General features: G+C 33.7%; 1 protein-coding gene across 2 annotated transcripts; it reads right to left on the reverse strand.

The window, feature by feature from the left end:
* Positions 1-964: 964 nt before the first annotated feature.
* Positions 965-4,438, reverse strand: LOC120072191 (protein SULFUR DEFICIENCY-INDUCED 1). 2 transcript variants are annotated; one of them, XM_039025627.1, is made up of 5 exons: positions 4,344-4,438; positions 4,091-4,256; positions 3,143-3,355; positions 2,497-2,652; positions 965-1,670 (listed from the first exon to the last, which is right to left on the reverse strand). In XM_039025627.1, the coding sequence occupies exons 2-5, from the start codon at positions 4,193-4,195 to the stop codon at positions 1,257-1,259; spliced, it is 888 nt and encodes a 295-aa protein (XP_038881555.1). In that variant the 5' UTR covers positions 4,196-4,256; positions 4,344-4,438; the 3' UTR covers positions 965-1,256. The 2 variants fall into 2 exon arrangements, with proteins under 2 accessions (XP_038881555.1, XP_038880825.1); XM_039024897.1 differs by having other exon boundaries at positions 4,091-4,425.
* Positions 4,439-20,101: the final 15,663 nt, after the last annotated feature.

Genomic DNA, 20,101 nt, shown 5'->3' on the forward strand with positions numbered 1-20,101 from the left:
ATTTATTGAAAAATTTGATTTAGAAAATTAAGGATGAATCATACTTTTGAGCAGAACAATCATTTTTTTAAATTCAATTTTGGGGATATTGTTGATTACAGTTTTGATTGAAAATTTTTGAACTTTTTGAGAGATGATAGTACTTTCCAAACATTACTTTCAAAACATTACAAGAAAATATTTAGGAGGTGTTTGGGTTAGATAACCACCTCTTGCCAAAGTATATACTATTTTATAATCCTTAATTAGCTACAATATATATTATTTTATAATCTCTAATTAGCTACCTCGACACTATTTCAAAACCTCTATTTGTTACAACATTTACTATTTGGTACAGTTTTTACTATTTTACATTCATCATTCTTTTATTATTTACTACAATATTTATTATTTTCTCTTCAAATTAAAATAATTTACACTACAAACACATATTATTATAACACAAATTAGAATAATCTATACCCAAATATAACCTACTATAATCTAACTATAATAACATATGGCTAATAACAACTCTTTGCCTCAAATGTTCCCTTAAAGTTTATAGAACATGCTTCTGAACTTTAAAATTTGTTTCAATTTGAACTTTAAACTTTCTAAGAAATATTCTTTAACCTTTACAAAAGGTTGAAAGTATCCTTATAATTAGTAAAGTGATGAAAACCAACCAAACCCTCCATTTTAACAAACCTCCAATTTGCATCAATAGTGGAGTCTTTGCTTGATACCAACAAAATTCTCAAGCTTGAAGTTCACAACTAGAGTTTTAAATTTTTATCACTAACATTTTCATTAGTATAATAAAATGTCACTAACATGAATTATAATATAAATAACAAACATTGTAACCTATTATTAAGATAAAAATATATCATTTATTAATTTAAATAGTTTATTTTTTTTTCTTTAAAAAATATCCATATTCATCAACATTTTATCGATATTTTGATATTTTTCAGTATCAACAACCTTAAAACTTAATAAAAATATGAAGAGAAATGTGTAGATGTTGATGTAGTACATTATTATATGAAACCATTGCACAAAGGGAAAACGGGCTCTCTCTCTCTCTCTCTCTCTCTCCAGCAACTATACAACACAAAAAGGACAAGCCCCTTTCGTCATCCTGCTCTCAAGTCTTCTTCAATCTTTACCAATCATCCACTTTCTCTCCTCTCTGGTTCTCTATCTATCTCTCACGTATACCAAAATACAAAAAAAGAAAATTCTTCAAACTCTAAAATTCTGATCGGTCAACAAGCCAGTTGATCTCTAAACTGTGAAATTTCTTCAAAAATCGGAAGCCTTCTAGATCTCAACGGCGACCATTGGCTCATCACCAACTGATCAAGTCCCTCGATGATGAATCCATCATCTTCACTTCCACCACCCATCATCAACAACTTGCTTGCCGATTCGGATTCTTCCAATTCCTTCATCAATTCTTCAGCTCGTTTTCTTGATTTCTGGTCGTTGGATCCTGCCAATTTGTTGTGCAGCACTTGTTCAAGTACCGCTCTTGCTTCTGAAAATCGAGATTGCTTCATCAAGCACAAGCTCAAGTTGCAAGCTTTGTTTGCATCTGGATCTATGATTTGTGCCTTTTGGTAAACAGCTTCTGCTGCTTTGTGGTTCTCTTGCTGCATATATGCCCATCCTAAGTTCCCCTGCAATGCCGGATTTTCAGGTTTTTTAAATTCCGAAGTACGAACTCTCATCACATTTCTGCAAGACAGTTATTGGTCTAACCTTTTTCTATGCCTTTCATGGCACTATTCCAACATATAGAAAATAGGAAAAAAATACATTTTCAGTTTTGAGTTTAGTTTCAATTTAATTGATAGAGGATTATCGGTCGGAGGCATCAGTTTTGGATGAAAATTGCTGTCACCCATCCATACAGTCGGTTTTCATCGGTTAGTTCCCGATGGTGTTAGGGTGGGCAAGGACACCGGCTGGCTGATCACACAAGCGGCCGATCGGTTTTTCATCTTTTAAATGGAAACTTTGCCATGATCGTTGAAAAGAAGAAAAGTTCATTTGTTGTGGCCTTGGGCAATGGCCAATAGAATGAGAACTTTGATTTGAGGAGAGAAAAAAAAAAGAAAAGAAAAAAAAGAAGAAGAAGATAGAAATAGAGGAGTGAATAGAAAAAAAGAAAGAAGGAAAATGGAACCATTGGTCATGGAGCTACGGGCGACAACTACGACAGTGTTAAAAATGCAAATCTAGTTCGTGAAAAATCGAGGTTAAAAGTATAAATCTTGAAGTTAGGGATCAAATTGAAACAAAGCTCAAATCTCAAGGATTAAAGTGTAAAATTTTGAAACTTAGAGACTAAATAAAAACTAAATCAAAAAATTAAGACCCTGGTTTGGAATTTTCCAATGAAAAGCATATCTTTCGTTTATTTTTTAGTTTAGTATTTGTAAATTTAAAAGCCTTCTTTCCTTCAAATAGTAGGGAAATGAATTGAGGGATGTCTGTAGATACCAGTATCCTTGAAGTCTCTTGCCTAATGGTGACCTGAAACTTCTTTCCGTGAGACCGAGCTGTCTTTGTGGGCTTTCCATTGAAGGCCTCTCCTTGATTAATCATCCGAAGTTTCTGCTTCAACAGATCTACCTGCTCCTCAACTCTTCCACATTTCTACCAAACATGTTGAGATTATTAGCATAGAACACACAATTTTTCATAAATGCTTTCCAAAAACAACGGTTGCTTTGCTTTCCACGTTTCATTAAATGCACTAGCTTTCGTCATAACTAAAAATTATAATAGAATTACTTGTAAAAGTAAGTATAATTTTGCGAAGAGCGAGTAAAAAGAAATTTTGAATTTGATTGGTGATTAAGATTAAAGAGGTAGTTGCAAATATAACAAACAGGCCTAAAGTAATAGTAGATATAAGTATAACACAATGTAAAAGAATTTGTAAATATAACAAAATTTAGATTTAGCACTCATAGTCTACTGGTGATGGACCATATCGCTAATAAGAGTCTATCACGATAGATTCTGCTATATTTAAAATTCTTAAAAAATGTTGCTATTAATTATTATTTCTAAAAGTGCTAACACTGCAATTATCCAAGACTAAAAGGTACCCAAGGGCATAGAAACCAAATCTTTTGTTTACCTTATACAAGTCAATGAGAACATTGTCTAATGACTCCTGAGCTTGTTTGGAGCAGCGATCCCGGAAAGAATTTATGGCTTCAATGGCTTCTTCTGCTCTGTCTTGCTGTTTCATGACAACTGCCATGTCTTTTAGAGCACTATCTACTCTATCTCCTGCATTTATTGCCTTCCAAAATAGAACTATTGCTGCTTCTGGATTCTTCTGAACAAGCTGAATTTGCAGAAAGAATAAACAACTCATTAGAAAGCCAAAAGAAACATAAAGCATAATCAACATTATATTCTATTTCGATTGACTCAACAAAGCAATCTTCCCATTCCGCTTCCAATTTCTTTCAAATCTTCTGAAGTTATGATGATGAACATTCATGAAGGAAACGACAATGGCAAGATTGGGAGTGCATGTTTGTTCAAATATAATAGCAGATTCTTGAATTGGTTATTCATATAATGCTATCTCATTAATTATTATTGTGTTATAACGAGAACTATTCCACGAACACAACTATGAATATTTAATTCCCTAAAAGAAACGATCATTTATAGTTCAGCAGATTGAAGACAATGAGGTATAGCAAATAGCCAAAACTTTCCAAATTCGTGCATGTTTAAAATATTAATACTAATGAACAGAGTATCGTTTTTCTTGATAACTGACGGAAGATTTTCTGATTGAATTTCCTTATCTAGAAAGTCTGTTTTCCTATATTAAAACAAGTCAATCAACATTCAAAACAGATCTAATTCATACTTCGGAGAAACTAATCCAACACCAAAACCAGCATAAACTCAGTTCAAAAATTAAATACACCTTCATACACAGAACCGTAGTTGAATGAACCGAAACATCGAAAATAAAAAGCAGAGAATTATGATCCGTATAGTTCGTTATACATGAATTCGATGAATTACTTCCAACTTGAATATTCTCGTTTCTTCAAAATACCTGGACGTGTTTAGCTCGAACATAGGGACTATCACCAGCAGGAAGCTTATGAACAACATGAAATGGAACTTCCAAATTTTGATCTCTTTTCTTCCCGTCGCTCATCCTTCCCGATCACAAAACAAGTAGTACATACAACGACGAACAAAGATTCAGAAATCTGTCTCTGTATAAAGAGAAAGATTTACACTCACTTTTTGGCTCTAAAAGAAGAAGCAAACACTGATCTAAAGAGAGAAACAGGAGAATTTACAGGTCTCTGGATAGGAATGGAGGTCGCAACAATGGAGGCCTTCGAATTCGTATCGACGTTTTTGCGCGTTCTTGTAAGGGAATGAAACTAGACGATATCGAGTCCAAGTTCATTATTGTATTATATGTTTTGGAAGCGAATCATATTTCGACACGTGGCTTTCACCCTTTTCAAAAGTTCAATTACTAGGTGAAAATTTTCTAGTGTTCCCGTGGTTTATCTCCATCATGCGACGAGAAAAGACTTCTCTTATTTGATAGTACGGGATGCTCGTCTATCTTATTAAAATGGAGGTTACTTGATTTTTTTAATATGAGATTTTCAATTTGTTGTAAAGAGATTTGTTGTTAAGATAATATCTCTTTCAAGTTTTTCATTTTTTATGGGATCCTATTTATTAGAACAAATACGTGCTTGAATTTTATAGGCTCTTATATCATATTTGATAATATGCGATTCTATCTCAAAGCCAATTGGTAATGAGAGTATGAAATCCTTTGATTTTTTTAATGTGAGATTCTCAACATCTACGTTCGAGTTTCCATTTTATTTTTTCAACTCTAATAAAACTTCTCTTTTTGTTTTTTTTTTTATCTAACAAAATTTATCGTTTAATTTTACATTGATCGGAGCGGAAATTTCTAGTTAAATTTTTTAACAAGTTAATTTTCACGAAAACTTCTTAACTTTTCTTAAGTTAAACTAATGTTACGTTCATCCCATGTGAAAGATAATAAATCAATGGTAATCTGAAAAGTATATCTCATTTAATTATCTTTGGTGTTGTTTATTTGTCTTTGTATTCGTTCTAACACCTAGGGTCCACTTTTAAATTTGTAATAAAAAAGCAATCCAATTGATGAGTGGAGGGTGATCGATCCATTTGTGTTTTGAAATTATGGATCATTATCGTTAGTGTACTACTACAGTATGAGAAGTGTGAATCGAACATATTTACTATTACATTAATGTACTTCTACAGTATGAGAAGTGTGAATCAGTCATATTTACTATTACATAACTGTTACTATTACTGTTTAGGGTCAAACGATAACTGTAACAGAAATAGTAAATGTGAAAAATTCATAATTCTAAGTAAATGTGATGAAAACGATCCAATTATGTTTGTAATTTAGGCCCATTATGATTGATCTATTAATGAAATTTCATTCTGATTACACCAATTTTCACTACAAATTAGTAAACGTGGCCTATATTAACATTAAGTTATGTAATTGTTTTTGTTTCAAAAGTAGTTTTAAGCACAACAAATTATTCATACAATATCATTATCCATATATACGAGTTTAAAATAATTCAAACATTATACATATATTAGTAAACGAAGCCTATAGACACTTTTGAGACTATATGCGTGATGATCACGACTCCTCGATGTGCTATCTCCCTCATGAGATGGTATTTGCACTCAATGTGCTTTCCACGCTTATGGCTTATGGATTCTTTGGAATTTGCAATTGCACCACTATTTTTACAATATAGAGTGATAGGCAGATGCATATTTGGAACCACTTCCAAATCTGTCAAGAACTTTCTAAGCCATATTGCTTCCTTTGCTGCTTCACATGCAATTACGTACTCTGCTTCCATGATGGAGTCAGCAACTTTATACTTCTCCAAACTATAGCTTCTCTATTTAGAGTGAATATTGATCCCGAATTTGATTTTCTAGAATCTACATCAGTCTGAAAATCAAAGTCGTTGTATCCTGTAAGGATCAGATCTTTAGCACCATACACAAGCATATAAGCCCTCGTTGTCCGAAGACACTTGAGGATATTTTTAACGGCAGTCCAATGATCATATCCAGGATTAGACTGAAACCTACTGATGTAAGAGTTAAACAATATGCAACAGAAGTATCAAAGATCCATAAACATTATAATTCACTAATTTTGGCAAAAACCAAAGCATGTTGTTCATAAAAATGGGTTTTCAGAACATACCTTTGAAGAACTCTTCAAGAAAATCATCTGTTCAGCTGCTGTCTTCACTGGATATCAACGCGAACTACCTCAACGCCTTCCCTACTATGCTCTTGGAGCTTTAGGAAGAGTTGTGGGACTCGATAACAGCTTGAAAATGTAAAGAAACAGGGAAAGCTCACAACAGCAAATTTAAGAAGACAATTTCTTCTTCTCCGCGATTTTTCTCTTTGAATTCTATATGTCCCTTCTTTTATTTTTTCATCTCCAACAACTCCAATCTTCTTTATATATCAAGATGGACATGCAAAGAGATAGAGTGCATGGCCTGCAGCTCATGCTTGGAGAATCAAAGTAGAGAAGATCATGGTTTGTGTGTGAGCATAAAGATGATGATAATGGAAAAAACTCTTTTTCCACTTTGTGCCATGCAAAAAGAATTTCATTTTTCTTTTTTAAAACAAAAAAAAATACTTTTCAAATCATTTTCATTTAAGAAATTGATTTTCTTAAATTAATTTCATAAATTAATTTAAAAATAATAATTAATTTAATATCAAATATCAAATTAATTTTTTGCACAATAATCATCTTTATATATTTAAATCATATTTAAATATTTATTCTTTTGTTCTGTTTAATTTGAACGTTTCAAATTAATTTCTCAAGCTACCCTAAAGCGTACCCATTTACGAGCTAGTAGAAGGACCTTGCAGACCTACAGATCATGGGCTCCAACGATCCAAGATTAATCAACTAAACTCATTAGACCGATCTAACCCCCATTCGTTAACTAATGGGTGATTCCACTAAAACCCATAGTTGAACTCCCCTCACTGTAGATATATTATGTCCATTCGATATAACCATGATTACTAAGTTAACCCTTCACAGGTTGCTCGTAATAACGGCTGGGTCGAATCTCTGTTTTACCCCCGAAATTACCTATTGTTCCTTAAGTTCCACTGATCCTATAATGAACAATTGATTTGTGATCCAATCAACAAATCGAATCCCTCTCAGGCAAATGAGAGGGTGAGGCCTATTGTTCAAGACCCAAAATCAGCACTTGAAAGGAACGACCTCTCTACTAACCCTAATCGATTAGGAGTGAATTCCCTCTTGCACCCTATGTTACCAACTATTCATTCGGTCTTATCCCCAAAATGGTAAGCTTATTGAACAGAGGCAATTGGTCTACTCTCACCGTTTGCAGATCAAAGGATAATCCCGAACAAACAGGAGTTCATAGTTAGCTCAGGATTAAGGTTAAGTTACCTAGGTCATCGCTTCGAAATTGTCAGTCTTAAATAGTAAACATCGTTATAAAGCAAGAGTGTCAGGTTTCATGGTCCGATCTTGCACAAAACTCATTTGCACAGGACACCCCCACTCTTCATGTCTCAATATGCACGAATTAGGATCACTTTGTATGTAGCACTTTACAACACTTTGTAACAACTACAGAGTAGGCCACATCCAATAGTATTACCAGAATAAGGTACCCAACCTTATTCATATACTATAGATCATTTTGACTATTTACTCGAACTCGATCCACTTGTATGTTTCCACATAAAGTTCAAGTACTCATATAATAGTCAAGGGACTTAGGTTTATTGGATTTCTAAAAAAAAAAATATTCAACAACAACTTTATCGAATTCTCAGAATAAGTTCTAACGTTTACAAACCACGAATTTTAGGACATAAAACCCAACAGTTGATTATCTATTTCCTCCGACATCAGGGAAGGAGTAAATTCCGTCTTGTGTAGTTGTGTTCCCAGCTCCCTAGTCAAAAGAATCCCCAAAATGGTAGGCTTATTGAGTTGGCAATCTGGCCATTTTCACCCATATAAATCAAAGGACCGCCTTCATGAGCAGGAGTTCACAACTCACTCAAGATTCAGGTCATGTCACCTATGGTCGTCATCTTAGTGAAATGTAAGTCTCTATTATTAACGTCGTTATATAAAGAGACTAATCATTTCGTGGTTCGGTTTTATACAAACTCTTTGTATAGGATACCCCCGTTCACATGTCTCTACATGAATGATCAAGATCAGATCATTTGTTCATTTTACAACACTTGTAACACCTACAAAGTGAGCCATATCTGCAGTGTCACCAAGATAAGGTACCCAATCTTATCCATCTACTATAGACCGTTTAGGTTATTATTTAAACAAGATCCACTTGTATGTCTTTATATACTTGTTTAAATTACATAAAATAACCTAGAGTCTTAGTTTATTGGATTGAATATATGCTTACTTACTTTATCAACAACAATATGTTTATACAAAGTTTACAAACTATGAGATTACTGTTGGGTTTTATGTCCTAAAACTCGTAGTTTGTAAAATTTAAACGTATTCTATTATCAATAAAAGATGTTATTCAACATTTCTTCATCTTCAATAAAGGTATTGAATCTATTTCATAGAGTCTAAATCCAATAAACTAAGATCCATAGCTATTACATGAATACTTGGACTTCATGTAGAGACATTAAGATAGATCAAGTTCGAGTAAATAGCCAAAACGATCTATAGTACATGATTAAGGTTGAGTATCTTATTCTGGTAACACTATTGGATACAACCTACTCTGTAGCTGTTACAAGTTGATATAAAGATACTACAAACGAAGTGATCCAGACTCGTTCATATATTGACATAAGGAGTGAGGGCATCCTATGTAATGAATTTTCATAAGATTGGATCGAGAAATAAGTCACTCTTAGCTTTTAACGCTATTTACTGTTTAAGACTAACTATTTCGCTTAGATGACCTAGGTAACTCGATCTTAATCCTGAGCTAATTATGAACTCCTGTTTATTCGAGATTATCCTTAGATTTGCATAGGTGAGGGTTGGCTAAACAACGTCGTCTCAATAAGCCTCCCATTTTAAGGGTAAGACTGGGTAGATAGCTGGGGACATAGGGTACAAGATGAAATTCACGCCTACTCGATTTATGGATAGAAGAAAGGTTGTTCTATTAAGTACTGAATCCAGGTCTTGAACAAGGGGCTTCACCCTCTTACTGGCTTGAGAGGGATCAAATTTAGTGATTGGATCATAAATCAATTGTTCATTAGAGGATCAGTTGGAACTTAAGGAACAAGACATAATATCGAGGGTAAAACAACACATTGACCAGTATTATGAATAACCTGTGAAGCGTCGACTTACTAGTTATGGTTATATCATGTGTACACAAATATATTTACAGTGAGAAGAGTGCAACTATCGAGCTATAGTTGTGTGACTCGATAGTTAACGAATACTGATTAATTCCGTCTAAAGAGTTTAATCAATTAATCTTAATCGTTGGAGCTCATGATCCGTAGGTCTATAAGGTCTCTCTACTAGCTCGTAAAACATGAACACCTTGAATTATCAAATTGAGTGAATTTGGAATGATATTAATTTGAATTGTTCAAATTAATATTAGGGTTTTTGAGTTTGAATTAGTTCAAAATCAAATTAGGGTTTGTTTGATTATATTCGATATAATTGACGTTTAATTTGTTGAAATTAAACGAAGTTAGAGAGTATATAATATTTAAATATTTATTTGAATATTAATTACATGAATAAGATTCATATTTAAATTTAGTGTGTAATTAATTTGATATTTGATATTAAATTGATTAATTAATTAAATATGTTTAATTAATTAAAAATCAAATTAATTTCCAATTTTAAATTTAAATTTGAGAAATTGAAAATTGAAATATAACACTTGGTTAATTATTAATTAATCAAATTAGATTTAATTAATTTTAGAATTAATTATGGAAAATATTTTGGAAAAATGAAAATTGGAGAAAGTGGGTTTATCCCAATTTTCTCTAGTATGAGGTGTAATCCTCATGTTTCATCAAAATTCCACTAAATTGGAAGAAGCAACTGTTGACCATGAGTTTAATGTTAATGCTTGCATGTTGCTGAAGTACAAAAGACCTCAAATTTGTTGAGTTAAAGCTAAATGATCGAGAATTGATAGCTGGAAAATTGGTTTCTGGTTTATCTTTTTCTTCCTCTTCTAACCCACAAAAACACTTACCAAATTCACTCAAATCTGAGTTCCACCACTCAAATTCAAGACTGAAAATAGTAGAGAAGACCTCTGAGTGGTTCACAGACTAATTGAACTGAATTGGAGTGAAGAGTAGCTTGGATTTGAAGATTTTATCACAAAAGGTATGTAACTTGAAACCCACTTGAAAATGCATGCTTTATAACTCAAATTAAATGTAATTAGAGTGCTTATTGATTATGTTTTCTTCCGTTGTATGCTTGTGTATCCTTTCAATTGGTATCAGAACTTGATTTGAGCACTCAATTAACTTTAATTTGAGTTTTGATGGGTGAATTTCTGAAGATGCATGTTTGAACTAATATGGATGGTTTATTTTCAGCTTTGACATTAGATTCCTCTATGATTTCCAAGTTAAATTTGTAATTGATTCTTGAACGATGAGCTTATATGTGTGCTCTAGAGTCTGTAATTTATTTAGAGTTATTAGAGTCCAAATTATGTTGTAATTTGATGTTTGAAGCAAGAAAGGTTGAGGAGAAAATTTTGCAGATTGGTTTCTGTCCAGGCACCGTTGTCAAGCTGCCCTTGAGCATTGCAATGCTGTACTTCGCACCAGCCTAGATTCGTGGTGTTCTTCTCGCAGCGTCTCAACGTTGGGGTGAGAGCGTTGCAACGTTGCTCATCCTAGCCCAAATCCAAGGTGCGCACTCGAGCTGGTTCACGTGGGATTTTTTTCAGTTGATCGGTTCAACTCTTATCCGGTCCAATTCAACCTGTTTTGGATTGGTTCAACTCTTTTGAAGAATTTAAAGGTTCGGTTCGAGCAGTTCGGGTCCGATTCGAGCGATTCTACACCAATTTGAAGCTCATTTTGTTCCTAATTTGTAATAAATTAGTTTTTATGCTTGCTTAGGATGCCAAAGTTGATTCATATCGGTATTTTTTTAAATAATTATGCATGTGATATATGTTTCATTTAAATTAACATGTTTGAGCATATCGTATGTCATTTAGATTTAAAATCCCACTATAGGAAGCATGTTACATGCATTGAGTATATGTTACAAATTGTTATAATGTATAGAGTGCATGTTTAGGGTTTCTGTTTTTAATATAATTGTTATATTAAATTTGAATGTCTTTGATGCATGTTGTGGATGTATAAGCATGTCTAAGTTTTATAAGTTGTTATAAAATTGAATTAGACATTAAAATCCATAAGAAAGATAAGTTGCATGTTCATATAGGTTAAACACCTGTTTTAAATAAGTTAAAATAGGTCAACAACTTATAAAATACGGTTACAAACTCAACTGGTATATAATCCTGTCTAAGGCTGGGGGTACTTAAGTTGACGGTCTACGGAACACCTCCTACCTGGGGATTGTATCCGAATAATTGAGTGTTGTTAACCGATTTTATAAGCATACATGAGTGGTATGAGGTAATAAAACGGTTTATCACCTAGACATTGTAGGTTTAAATCCAATTATAAGCATTATACTTGGATAAACCTCTTAGACTTAGGGTTTTTATAATTAGCCGAAAAGAACCTAAGTATAATTTTACCTAAATAGTAAAACACTTCAGTGTGAGTTTAATAGCTTATATGATAAAGTTATTAGAACACTTCAATGGGAGATTAATAACAATGATATGTTATTTTTAGCTCTCACGTCTCTAAGAGTTTATAATTAAGATTTAAGTGGTACTTCGTGTCGATTATACCTCGACTGCTCTATTCGGAAAGTATTTGCATAAATCTGGATTCCAGTAAATAAGGGAAAGTCGTTCAAATATAAGAATCAAGTATATGATACATTTGATTTCAGCTTTCACGTCCCTACAAAATTCACACCGTGATATCTATATAATGCTTCGTGTCGATTATACCTCGACTGCTTTATTTGGAAAGTGTTTGTATGGGTCAAGAGCAAGGTGAATGGGAAAGTAATTCATAGCAAGTGGATGAAGGATATGTGTCAACATATCCTGCAGTCTCTTATATTAATTTGGACCGTGAGATTCCTATGTTGCGCCTGCTGGTTTGCTTTAGGCGACCCTTACTAGTCGTTTAACGATGGCTATTCTCACGAAGGGTTGTAACATAGGATTCGGAACAACACAAACTCCAGAAATGGATAGGATTTCTTAGGTCCATTCCCAACATTGACTCTCCATTTCGGTAACATAGTTGGGGTCGATCTCTGACGTCTGAAAACGGAGGATTACACTTACAGAATTACTAAAGTGTTAGTAGTTTCTGACCAAAAATGGTAACTAAACAAATATAGGAATAAGAGTTATTCTAGAGATAGTGTTTGGTCAAAATTGTTTGCCTTAGTGAAGGAGTATCTGATTGCCCCTCGATAGCACGTATTCTGACTCACTATAATATCATTACAAATAAATAATGATTATGGGTACATTATTACTAGTTTTGCTGAAACTTGATTTTGGATTTAGTTGCAATTTGCTAATTAGATCTTGTTTAAAATTTTCAGCATGACGAATTCTTCTAGAATACTCGCTTCTGAATTAGTTAATGGTAAAATCGAATCGACATATAAATTACTAGCGGTTAATGTGTCTAGAAGGGTTTTAACGGAGGATTGTCTGCAATCTCCCAAAACATCTAAAGTTTGAACTATATAGATGAAAATGTAAAATTCGAAAAACAAGTTGAATATGATTTACTTGTTATCGACGCATGTTTAGTGGATAACGGTAAAACCTAGATAATTGATTCATGTGTCACTAATCATTTATGTGTAAAGAAACTTGGAGAGGGCAATTCCCTTCAAAATGTCAAAGTTGCTTGAATCTTTCTTCAGCCACATTTTCTTCAATATAAAGAAGATATTCATGCGAATACATTGTATCTACAAGTGACACATACTCATACATTAAAAAGGGGAGATTGAGGTATTTGAATTAGTGAGAAAAGTGGGATAAACCCACTAATCCCAATTCTCTTAAAAAAAATTGAATTTCATAAATTCAAAAACTAAAATGAATTTTGATTTAAAATTAATCTAAGTAATTTGATTTAAATCAAATTCATTTCTTTTTAAAACAAATTTAAATAAAATCAATTCTAATGATTAATTTTAAATAATTAATTAAACACTTTAACTAATAATATTAATTCAATATCAAATGTTAAATTAATAACCAACACCAATCTTGAACACGTGAATCTTTATTCACGTCTATAATAATTAAATCTCATTTAAATATTTTCAACTCTCAAGTTTTTTTAATTCAATAATTAAACTATAAAATAGCGTCAAATATATCGCATATAATTAATAATTATTCCCTAAACTAAATTTGAACGTTTCAAATTCTCTCATCATACTGTCCTAAGGTTTGGTCCGATTTGAGCTAGCAGGGAGACTTAATGAACCTATAGATCATGAACTCCAACGATCCAAGATTAACCGGCTAAGCTCTTTAACCTAATTAACCAACATTTGTTAGCTAATGAGACACTGAACATTTAAAAGATTTACTAGATCATACAAAATCATATAAACATATAAGCCTAGAGTCTTGCCTCCGTGACACCTAGCATCATAGATGTTTGACGCTTTATGGGTGCATCATTCTCTAGCGTTTTTTAGTTTTTCAAGATTATTATCAATTATTAATTATTTGATTTATTTTAATAAATTAATTTTTGATTTAATTTATTTTTTTTAAATTAAATGAATTTATTATTATAAAATTAAATAAATTAAATTTTATTTATTTAATTAATTAAATAAATAAGTTATAACAGACTCCTCAACATGGGGAGTTATATGGGAGGAAACAAGTTCCTGGAGACAGTTGACAAAAGGCGAAGCAATCTTTAAGGTAGGGATCAATAAGGTTGTTTCAGCTAAAGCAGTGGAAGATGTGAAGTTATTTATAGAAGATAGATAAATTTTGCTTAAATTTTTTTATTACATTCCTTCTATGAAAAGGAATCTGATATCTGTCTCTTGTTTGCTGGAACAAAATTATAAAGTTTCTTTCAAGAATGGTGAAGTGTTTATTACTTCGAAGAATATTAAAATTTGTTATGCGAAAGTAGAAAATAATTTGTATTTGTTAAAACCGACTGAGATAAAGGCCATTTTGAACATAGAGATGTTTAAAACAGTTGAAACTCATAATAAGAAAATGAAAGTTTCTCCAAATGCCTATCTTTGGCATCTGAGACTGGGTCACATAAATCTCAACAATATTGAGAGACTGGTTATGAACGGTCATCTAAATAAGTTAGAAGACAGTTAATTATTGCCTTGTGAATCTTGTCTTGAGGGTAAATGACTAAAATATCTTTTTCTGGAAAAGGTCTTAGAGCCAAAGAACCCTTAGAGCTCATACATTCTGACCTTTGTGATCCGATGAATGTTAAAGCTGGGTATGAATATTTCATTAGCTTCATTGATGACTATTCAATGTATGGGCATATTTATCTAATGCACCAAAAGTCTGAAATATTTGAAAAATTCAAAGAATATAAGGTTGAGGTTGAAAATCAATCAGGTAAAAACTAACACTTTGATCAGATCGATGTGGTGAGTATGTGGACGTAGACTTCCAAAACTATTTGATAGAACATGGAGTTCAGTCTCAACTCATAGCTCCTGGCACACCTCAACAAAACAGTGTGGTAGAAAGATGAAACAGAACCTTGTTGGACATGGTTCGTTCCATGATGAGTTATGATCAGTTATCAAGTTCTTTTTGGGGTTATGCAATTCAGACTGCGGTATATATTTTGAACATAGTTCCCTCGAAAAGTGTTTCTAAAACACCTTAGGAATTCTAAATAGGACGTAAAGGAAATTTACATCACTTCAGAATTTGGGGTTTCTTGGCACATGTCTTGGTGCAAAATCCTAAAAAGTTGTAACGTCGTTCAAAAGTATGCCTATTTGTAGGGCTACCTAAAAGAAAAGAAATGTGGTTTCTTTTATGATCCTCAGGAAGAAAAGGTATTTGTATCGACAAATGCAACCTTCCTGGAGGAAGACCACATGAAGAATCATCAGTCTCGCAGTAAGCTAGTAATAGATGAAATATCCAGAGAAACGACAAATACATCAATAAGAGTTGTTGACAAAGCAGGTCCATCAACAAGAGTTATTGATGAAACTGGTATTTCACATCATTCTCAAGAGTTAAGAATGCCTCGTCGTAGTGGAAGGGTTGTGCAATAGCTTGATCGGTACATGGGTTTAACTGAAACTCAAGTCATCATATCAGATGATGGCTTAAAGGATCCATTGACTTTCAAACAAGCAATGAATGATGTGGATAAAAATCAATGGATTAAAGCCATGGACCTTGAAATGGAATCTATGTATTTCAATTATGTCTGGGATCTTGTAAATCAACCTGAAGGGGTAAAACCCATCGGTTGTAAATAGATCTACAAGAGAAAATGAGACCAAGCTGGTAAGGTACAAACCTATAAAGCAAGACTTGTGGCAAAAAAGTTTACCTAAAGAGAAGGGGTAGATTATGTTTCTTTGGTTGCCATGATAAAGTCAATTAGAATACTCTTGTCCATAGCTACATTTTATGATTATGAAATATGACAAATGGATGTCAAGACAGCCTTTCTGAATGGCTATCTTGAAGAGAGTATCTATATGTCTCAACCAGAAGGATTTATTGAACAGGGTCAAGAGCAAAAGGTTTGCAAGCTTAATCGATCCATTTATGGGTTGAAACAAGCATCTAGATCCTGGAATATGAGATTTGACATTGTGATCAAATCTTATGGCTTTGAAAAAAACGTTGACAAACCTTGTGTTTACAAGAAGGTTATTAACAAAACTATCACTTTTCTGGTGTTGTATGTTTATGATATTCTACTCATTAGGAATGAAGTAGAATTTCTAGCTGACGTTAAGAGATGGTTGGCTACGCAATTACAAATGATAGATTTGGGAGAAACATAGTATGTTTTTGCGATTCGAAACTACTTAGGATTCAAATAGTTCAAAATCGCAAGAACAAAACATTAGCATTATCTCAAACATCTTATATAAACAAGATGTTGTCTAGATACAAAATGAAAATTTCCAATAAAGAAACATTACCTTCCAGGCATGAAATTCACCAGTCTAAAAAACAAAGTCCTAAAACACCTAAAGAGGTTGAGGATATGAAACGAATTTCATATGCATCAGCAGTAGGGAGTTTAATGTATGCAATGTTGTGTACTCATCCTGATATATGTTGTACCATTGGAATAGTCAGCAGGTTTCAGTCCAATCTTGGATGTGATCATTGGACTGTCGTTAAGAACATTCTCAATTATCTTCGGAGAACGAGAAATTACATGCTCGTGTATGGTACTAAGAATCTGATTCTTACTGGATACATTTATTCTGACTTCCGAATAGATATTAATTCTAGGAAATCAACTTCGGGGTTAGTGTTCACTATGAATGGAGGAGCTATTGTATGGAGAAGCATGAAGCAAAGTTATATTGCAGGATCTAGAATAGAAGCCGAGTATGTAGCTACAAGTGAAGCAGCAAAGGAAGCAGTATGGCTCAGAAAATTTTTGACTGACCTGGAAGTCGGTTCTAATATGCACCTGCCTGCCACCCTCTATTGTTACAACAGTGGAGCTGTTACAAATTCAAAGGAACCTCGAAGCCATAAACGAGGAAAGCACATTGAGTAGAAGTACCGTCTCATCAGGGAGATTGTATATAGAGGAGACGTGATCGTCACGCAGATAGCCTCACAAGACAACTTAGCTTATCCATTTACGAAGGACTTCTCAGCTAAAGTGTTGGAGGGTCACCTAGTAGGATTAGGTCTACGAGATATTTATCACTAAAGCAAGTGAAAGAATATATGGGTATTAATGCTCTAGTTTATTGTATTTATACTTTTTGTTCTCTCAGTGTAACTCAACAGTGTATATATTTGTATATATGATCCATTGAGATTTAGTTCAAGTGGGAGTATTGTTGGGTTTTATGTCCTAAAACTTCAAGTTTGTAAAAGTTAAACATATTCTATCATCAATAAAATAAAAGATGTTATTCAATATTTCTTCATCTTCAATAAAGGCATTGAATCTATTTCATAGAGTCTAAATCCAATAAACTAAGATCCATGGCTATTATTTGAATAATTGAACTTTATGTAGAGACATTAAGATGGATCAAGTTCGAGTAAATAGCCAAAACGGTGTATAATTGATAACGGACAGAAATGCATGTTATTACAGCGCAAAGATGTAAAACAATGTAGGTATGCAACGATAAAAATATACAAAATCGTGTCCAAAAGCATTAAAGTGAGAATATTGCGATCGCATGCGCCCATCGCATAAAAGCAGCTAATTTACTTATTTTGTGCAGAAAAATGCATTGGCGTAAAGCAAATTGCGACCCAAGGGATTTGGCGCCCGAGCGCATTGGAAGATTGCGATCGCAAAGTCATGCAATCGTATGCGCTCACGAAAATTCGCTCAAGAAGGTGGCCGCATAAAGATGGCGCATCAAGGTGAAAGCATAATAAATCATGATGGGACGAAAAGCTAACGACGGTCGAATCCGAATATAGTTGACAAGTCGTTAACGACACACTGTAGCAAGTACATTCAACTTTTCGGTGACCATTAATCGGTGCATCAGACAGAAGAATTAATGACTGCCCATCTTTGCAATCATTTGAGAGAAAAGCTTCTTCACCTTGAGCTCTATAAATACAGAAAGCCATCATCGTTAAAGGAGTTCGAATTCTACACAATTCGCCATATACATAGAAGATAGAATATACAATTAGTTAGCCGTTAGTCTGAAGTGTTCATATACTTAGAGGTAGAGGTGAGCGAAGAGAAGAAGACGCCGAGAGATCATTCCCAATTAGCCCGATAGACAGCCAGGAAGTACTGAAAAAAGAGAGAGGGGCCAACACTACGAAAGCAAGGATATTCTTCTAGACGGAGTAAAGTAAAAGATAGTGTAAAAGCCTCGGGAAGTAAGACATTGCTACCGGGCTTCTTATTCCTACTTTCCATTGTTGTTTTGTATTCTGACTTTATTTATAAAATGGAATTTGCATGTCAACATCTGTTCAATCTCTTCACATTTCGCATGAGTAGCTAAATTTTTGAATGGGTTGAGAAGCACTTAGCTAGCATGACCTAAGATCTTCACTTTATGCGATCATCTTGTCTTATGTATGCGTCCTTCACCCTTCAAAGATACTTGAGAGAGTAGTCTAAAGAAAGAACCTAGACTTGAGAGAGTTAGGTTAGAATCTAGGCTTGAGAGAGTCAGATTAGAACCGCATAAGCAAGAAATAGAGACTTAGAGATAAGTTCTGTTTGCTATTATGCATCGCATGCACCCTAGTAGTAAGATATGATAGTATGCGGTCACCTTGTTCATGTGTGTATCATTCATTATCGCATAGACAAGAATAGAGGCTTAGACATAAGTACTATTGACATTATCGTATACATTGCATGCGTCCTAGAATTAAGAACTATGGCATTTGTATTTGCATTAGGAACCGCATAAGCAAGAGATAGAGACTTAGAGATAAGTTTTGTTTGCTATTATGCATCGCATGCACCCTAGAAGTAGGATATGATAGTATGTGGTCACCTTGTGTATGTGTGTATCATTCATCATCGCATAGACAAGAATAGAGGCTTAGACATAAGTCTTATTGACATTATCGTATACATCGCATGCATCCTAGAATTAGAAACTATGGCATTTGCATTGAGAAATGACATGCTGTTGTGTGTGTGTAGCATGATCTCATAACTTGAACGCAATCTTAGGAAGTGTTAGCTAAATCCTGTCTCAACCCATTCCCCGTATACTCATTGTAACTTTCACTGTCATCAACTCTTTACTCAATTCCGCCACATAGGATCTATACTTAAAACAACACATCAACCACTTATTTGTATTTGTCACCGCAAAGGAATCAAAATTTACTAACGCATAATATCTCAGTAGTCCCTATATTCGACCCTGGACTTACCAGGAAACCTAGTAAGATTTATACTTGGGTTTTACTAGGAAAACTTGCATGTGCAACGCATAATCCACCACCGCAATTTCATACCATTATTTCATCACATTCATTCTGGTAACTATTAGATGCAGCTTACTCTGTAGCTGTTATAAGTTATTGTAAATATACTACAAACAAAGTGATCCAGATTCGTTCATGTATTGACATGAGGAGTGAGGGCATCATATGCAATGAGTTTGCTTAAGATCGGACCAGAAATAAGTCACTCTTACCTTTTAACATTGTTTACTGTTTAAGACTGACTATTTTACTTAGATGACCTAGGTAACTCGATCTTACTTCTGAGCTAACTATGAACTCCTATTTATTCTGAATTATCCTTAGATTTGTATAGGTGAGGGTTGGCTCAACAGCGCCAGCTCAATAAGCCTCCCATTTCAGGGGTAAGACCGAGTAGATAGCTGGAGACATGGGTTGCCAGATGAAATTTACACCTACCCAATTTAGGGATAGGAGAAAGGTTGTTCTCTTAAGTACTGAATCCAGGTCTTGAACAAGGGGCCCCACCCTCTCACTGGCTCGAGAGGGATCCGATTTAGTAATTACATCATAAACCAATTGTTCATTAGAGGATCGGTTGGAACATAAGGAACAAGACATAATATCGAGGGTAAAACAGCACATTGACCCAGTCGGTATTACGAATCTGTGAAGTGTCGACTTACTAGTTATGGTTATAT

This window comes from Benincasa hispida, chromosome 1 (genome assembly GCF_009727055.1).
Source record: "Benincasa hispida cultivar B227 chromosome 1, ASM972705v1, whole genome shotgun sequence".
Lineage (NCBI taxonomy): Eukaryota > Viridiplantae > Streptophyta > Magnoliopsida > Cucurbitales > Cucurbitaceae > Benincasa > Benincasa hispida.

Bases quoted from the DNA above. Each gene is read 5' to 3' on its own strand.
- LOC120072191 (XM_039025627.1), bottom strand. From the start codon at position 4,195: ATGAGCGACGGGAAGAAAAGAGATCAAAATTTGGAAGTTCCATTTCAT. The intron at 3,356-4,090 runs GTATTTTGAAGA...CTGCAAATTCAG, and splicing joins TTCGAGCTAAACACGTCCAG to CTTGTTCAGAAGAATCCAGA. The intron at 2,653-3,142 runs GTAAACAAAAGA...CATGTTTGGTAG, and splicing joins TTCTCATTGACTTGTATAAG to AAATGTGGAAGAGTTGAGGA.